Source organism: Pagrus major, chromosome 7, assembly GCF_040436345.1.
Source record: "Pagrus major chromosome 7, Pma_NU_1.0".
Taxonomy (NCBI): Eukaryota; Metazoa; Chordata; class Actinopteri; order Spariformes; family Sparidae; genus Pagrus; species Pagrus major.
Window position 1 is genome coordinate 31,848,163 of NC_133221.1, and position 6,331 is coordinate 31,854,493.

General features: G+C 40.8%; 1 protein-coding gene across 4 annotated transcripts in view; it reads left to right on the plus strand.

Annotated features, from left to right (window-relative positions):
- LOC140999628 (paired box protein Pax-7-like) overlaps positions 1 to 5,426 on the plus strand; it is a 90,680-nt gene extending 85,254 nt beyond the window's left edge. For all 4 annotated transcript variants that reach the window (XM_073470127.1, XM_073470126.1, XM_073470128.1 and 1 more), the window contains one exon: positions 5,311 to 5,426. In XM_073470127.1, the coding sequence (XP_073326228.1) occupies positions 5,311 to 5,426 (116 nt within the window). The remainder of the gene's footprint in view (positions 1 to 5,310) is intronic.
- The last annotated feature ends 905 nt before the right edge of the window (positions 5,427 to 6,331 follow it).

Consider the following 6,331-nt stretch of genomic DNA (forward strand, 5'->3'; position numbering starts at 1 on the left):
ATCACCCTACACATTGTAAGCTTTTTTTCAGCTGTGTAGTCAGCCCTCTGTTACCATAGTGTTAGCTAATGTCAATCAAAACCAACGTGCAGTGTTTATTCTCTCAGTGCACAAGCACTTCATCCAGTGCCTCCTGAGCGCACTGCCAGATTATTATTATTTTTTTTGCCTGAAAAATATGCAATGTGGACACAGGCCCTAGAATGTGAACATATTACACTCTTAACAGTGTTTTCACCCGCTGCTGATGCCCAACACTCCCAAAATCTGCTGCATTATTCCTCTCCTGTCTCCACCTGCCGTGTCTTCTCGTCCCCTGAGTCAAAGTCATGGTCAGAGCCACTGTAAATAACCTCTGTACTGTATACCCTGTCTTCAAATTAGCTATCTGTCTCAGAGGCCATGTTCAATCCCAGTCTGGTGACTAGCCATGTTCACTGGGAGGCTGCTGAGTGTGCTCAAGCTCAATAAGGTTGAGAGCTAACTGAGCTACTTGCTAACTGCAGCTAGTCACTACAGTCAATGTTAGCTACAGCTAAGATCACAGTAAGCATCAGTTAGTGGTTATATCCCCTATAGTTTTGGAGTTAACTTTAAATTCTCACCATTTCTTACAAATTACACTTTTAATATGAATGTGGGTTGCAGATCTGAAGGGATGTGAACTCCTCGCAGTCAGACATGCTGTAGACCCATCCACTACCCCCACCCCCACACCCACACCTCTATTTTTTTAGTTGTGCTCCATAATAAGCCCATTTCTCCCTTTATTACCTGTATTGTATTAGCACTGGATGTAAATCATTAGATGCCACATATCCTTGAGATTGAGTGTTTTTTGAGACTTTAAAGGATCTTTCAGGTTTATTACTTGTCAGTTTTGTGCGTCATTTCCATCAGTCATGATTACATTATACAACTTCCTTTAAACTAAGTTGATCACCGTCTGATAACCAATATGAGCATCAACATTAGAGCAATAGGGTCATTCAATGCCAACTCACCCAAAATCCAGAACTTTTCCCAGTTCACATTATGGATTTTCTCAACAAATTTGCTAAATTTCAGCATTTCTGTGATTCCTAGTATATGTATTCTAAACCTCGCCAACCCTTATTTTTGACTGGATTGGGTTGAAATTTTCCAAGACATGAACTGGGAGGCCCTAGTTGAGTTGACATGGAATTACCCAATAAGACTAACTTTATATTTTAGAAAACATTTCTTGAAAAAAATCTCTCTGATGCTATAATTGATCCTCTCTGATGTGATGTTTGTACTTTAGCTGTGGCCCTTCACCCCACCTCTCCCTCCTGCAGACAGATTAGACACTTTACTTCAGACATTTGACTCTTCTCTTGTTCTATTGCAGGAAGCTCCTGACAGATTAAAGTACATACTGTCAAAATAGCTGAGGCATGTGAGTGTGTGTGCACCTGTGTTTGTGCATGTGTGTTAGTGTGTGTTATCAGATAGGCTCTATCTTGGAGGGAAGGGAAAGTCAGTGTGACTGCTCAACAGGGATTTAGGGTATAAACCTGGCTGACAGGGAAAACAGCTTCCTTTAGAGAGCCTTACTAAACCCTTGTGAAACACAAACACACACTCACACACAGACTGCTCCCCCACTAGCTGTCTGGGTGACTGGCACCTTGGCAGACAGACCTGCCCACAGATAGGTGCTCTTCTTTCTCTCATTCCTCAGTACAGAGTGACAGCTTCCTTTCTGTGCATGCTAGCATCCTAACTGACGTGTCTTACTTATCTCCCCCATAGCTACAACACACACTTATGCACACCCAAACACACCATGTCACTTCACATCTGCTGTCAACCCTCCTCTCTCCTGCCCTATAAAAGAGAAGTTATCACCTGCTGAACCAGGGAGGGGCAACATCCACCACTGTGAGAAAAATACGCAGAGCATTAATGCCATCTTTACGAGAAGCACAGTTTATCTAGAGACTACCTGCCTCTCTCTCTGTCTGTCTGTCTGTCTGTCTGTGAAGCCAAACTATTGGCTTCTTTTGTCTTTGTATTAAACACAAAGTCAGTGTTTAGTGTTGCTAGTCAGTGTGGTTGGCCACACAACAAACATTTCTGTAATAATACAATACATGTTGAAGTATAACTCTGGTGATGGTGATCTCGTGCAGAGCCAAACCAACAATTAATGTATCTACTAACATGTTTTGTGGGTGAATGCAAGCCTAAAATATCTTCTTCCTCTGTGCTGCAGAGCTCCACTGTTGCACTGGTTGGCATGTTCCTTCATATACATATTAACACACACACTGTAGTTTATTTTGACTCAGTACCACATATATCATCCTGCTGTCACTCATATGCATTTGAGTACCAAACAAACCACTGTCCTAGAAACTACATTTGTATACTACTCATTTTTGCTGTTCTGTTAGCCACCTAGGTTATCTGGCATTACACATTTATTGGTGTAAAAGGTGCTCATTTGCCTGGAAGTCCTGTGTATATTTAGATATAAGCTGGATCAGGTAAAATGGCTATTGAAAAGGCAAACATGTTGCGTCTTGTGCTTAAGTTAACTGTTCCTGCTGTATCATGCTGTAGTTGCTATAATCTTATAAGCTTAGGGGAATTTTTTTAAAATTTACTTATGGATCCATTGACGGGACTATACATGTTGGAAATATATGCAATATATGTAGATAGATATATAGAGGACTTCTAGCTGTGGCTAATTTGCAGTCCTTGTCCTTGGTTAGGCATAGGCAAGCAATCACTACATACAGTGATTGTAACACCAATGACTAAAACAACAAGAAAGAAAAGTGACTGAAAATAACAACTAAGGACAATAAAAATAAAATATGTATGCTACATAAAACATGTAACTCAGAGTTCACAGATTTGCCTTAGTTGAAGCCTAGTTTTGCCTTAGTATTGACAGTTCAGTTAATGCTGGGGTCTTCAACATTTTCAATGCAAGGAGAGATGGAGCAGGGACACCTACATTTATCATATAAAATTCTGTTGCATATTAAACTTGGTCTACTATAAAATGTGGCCTGCAGTGCAATGTAAACAAGTCGGCAGCCATGGTAACATGACTAATGTTAGCACGTTAGCCTCACCTTTTGTGATTTCTCTGGTGGTTTCTAAGCTTTGGTATGTCAGCGCCTCTTGCTGATAAGTTACAAAAGATTCTACTGTGGCTCAAAAGAATGTTTGTACACTGGCGGATAATAATACAGGTAAATGTTTCAGTAATATGTAGCTAGCTGACTAGTCTGCTATCATGGAAAGGTGCTGCACAGTGATTTCAAATAGAGTTGGGTTATCGTCACATGATTGCATGAGGAATCATGGAAAGACTACCATCAATGTTCTAGTTCTGGGGCAAGGCCATTCATATATGTAAAAATCAATTTTATAAATGAGAGATTTATAAAATTTTCAAATCTTGAGAAATTTCACTTCTGAGACAATAGTTTTAGGGTTTGTTCATATAATGGCATCAAAGGGTTCATTGCTGATTGGGTGGCCTGGCCCCAGATGGGTACACAATAAGAAAAATGTGATCAACATGGAAACAAAAGATCTCATGAAAATCCCACTGCTTGAATGCCCCTATATGTTCCCCTTTCCTCATTTAAGAATGTATAGTCCTTTCTTAGTAAACCAGGTTCTGAATACTAGCACTTTGCGACTGTGGGCTTACTGTAGACCAGAGTGAACATTTTCATAATAAATCTGGCTGTCAGTGTCTAGAGTTCTGCTGGAACCACACTAGAGAAAAGATTCACTGTTGTCACTGTTCACGCCAGATTCAGACAGGACGCGGAAGCGCCGTGATTAGCTGCGAAGCGCCGAGGAGCGGAGCCATTTTCGTTTCGGCGCCCATGTTAACCAATGGTGTCGTTCACATAGGAAACACCGAGGCACTCTGCTCCGCTGCCGGCACGCGCCGTGCAGCCATCGTTTCGGCGTCTGGTCTAATTTCTCTGCGTGCCTCGACCGAATGTGTCAAGCCGGGCAGGAAGTCAAACAAAGCAACAACGAGAGAATCCGGTCGATTTTCAAAATAAAACAAATTTCAAAATACAACTATTTTCAATAATTAAACACCCCGATTGACAGAAAAATACTCATTACTATGAAGTGGACATACATTTACAGTTGTCAGGAAAACATGGCGTTATAATTTTATGTGGTTACTTTATTTACAGCAGTGCTGTATAGGCTCCTTCATATGTATACGAACACAAGCTACACAAAGGTGATTTTATCATTTCTGTTTGGCCACATAAGGGCACACTACCAAATGTTCTGGCAGCGGATGTATGTTAAGCCCCACGGATTCATCCAATTAAAATATAATTGTCTAAGAAACTGTGCTGTATGACCTTTTTATGTTAGCCTACTTGCCTCCCAACCCAATCACCAGACAAGAACATCAGTATTGGACGATTCTGAAAAAAACCTAGATATTCTGATCAATAGTTATTGTAAAACCTATTATTAAAGGAGCTAGCCTACTACTTAGCCACGATGTCTGACCCAGCGTGACCTGGTTGACGCGTTTCGCTTCATTAGATTACCGTACGCTGTGTTGCGTTCCTCACAAAATCCACAGGCTGTTCATTGTTTGCAGCATGACAATCTATTTATTTCTTCACTGTGCATAAACATGAACAATGTCCATTTTCAGTGCCAACAAAGATCAAACGCTCAGCTTACAGCATACTAACTTTGTCCTACAGCGTCCTACCCTTTGCCCCATCAGGGTTCAAATACCTGCCATCAACAGGAACTTTTCCTACCTTTATACTTGAGCCCAAAGGCTGATTACAGTGACAGCCAGTGTTCAAACAGTGAATAACACACATCAGCCTTTCAGCACATATTTGGCTCCTACACCAATGTTAAAACAGTGTTTGCACAGTGCAGAATTAAGAAGTTATTTTGGAGCCACTGTGAGACACTGACCAATGTCTAGTCAATAACTGCAGCCTGTTGTGGAGTCTTTGTTGATATATAAATTATTGCATCATCAGCATACATTTGGCACCCAATAAGAAGTTGATAAGAGGTTGGGCTCCATAATGTTTAAGAAAACAAGCAGTAGTTCCAGAATGGTACCATTAATTTTTACCCATTGCTCATGGGATTCCAAAATTGATTTAAACCAGCTGAGCGCTTGTTGACATATGTTGTTAAAAAATTTGCAGACACATTGTCACAGTACTCACAGTGTCTCATTAACAGTAGAAGAGGACTATCGGATTTTTACTAACCTTGTCCTAACACTAACTCCTGTGTCCTCTGCAGCTGCTGTGGATTATCTGGCGAAGAACGTTAGCCTGTCCAGTCAGCGCAGGATGAAGCTGGCCGACCACTCGGCTGTACTGGGACTGCTGCAGGTTGAGACTGGCCAGGCCTACTAGTACTGACCTAACATATTTAAACAACATGACACCTGGTCACCAGCACAACCCCCACCTCCTGCAACCATACAAAACTCCCAGAGAATGTGTGTGCGTCTGTGTCATAGTCTGAGTATACGTCGGGCTGATATTTAGAATTTTCATACTTTATTTTATGTTCCTTTTCTCCAAGGTTTAAGAATGATGCATCTGTCTGAGCTTCAAACATTCCCCATAGGACCAATGAATCCACAACAAGAATTTCCACTGTTAGCAATATTGTTAAGTGTTTCTTTTACATTCGGTGTTATTTAATATTGCACTGTACACCGCATTGGTGTGTCTACCTTGACTGGATGACTATAATTTATGGATATACATAATGACTATGTTAACCCTGAGCCTATCAATTTAGAGTGAGTGTAACCTGTGACCTGCAATCTTAAATATATTTAACAATACCAGGTCAACAATGTCATCACTACAGCAGAAATCTCAAAATGCTGTTTGCATGTGAGAATGACACAAACATGATTTCAGGCTATTGTCAAATTAACCTGTAGTGAAAACAACAGTGCTTCTGTGGGTCAACAAACAACACAGTTATGAATTAAAGACATCCTTTAATGGTGCTTCAAGACTGAAGCATATTTCTTCATGAAACTGAAACATGTCTAAAGTAGCAATAACATTATCAGAGTATGAAGAAACAACAGTGTTGATGTTTTGTCAGAGACATCTATATGCTGTGTTACAGCGATGTCTACTGAAGTTAGCATGCTAACCAGCTAGCCCCAGCCTGTCCGTACTACCACTTTGTACCCCAGGAGGTGATAGTGTGATAGCCTCCGTAGTTTCAGCGGGGAGATGTATGCCAGCAGCGATTTCAGTCATTTCACAAGCTCTCTTAGTTTTTAATGTAGTAA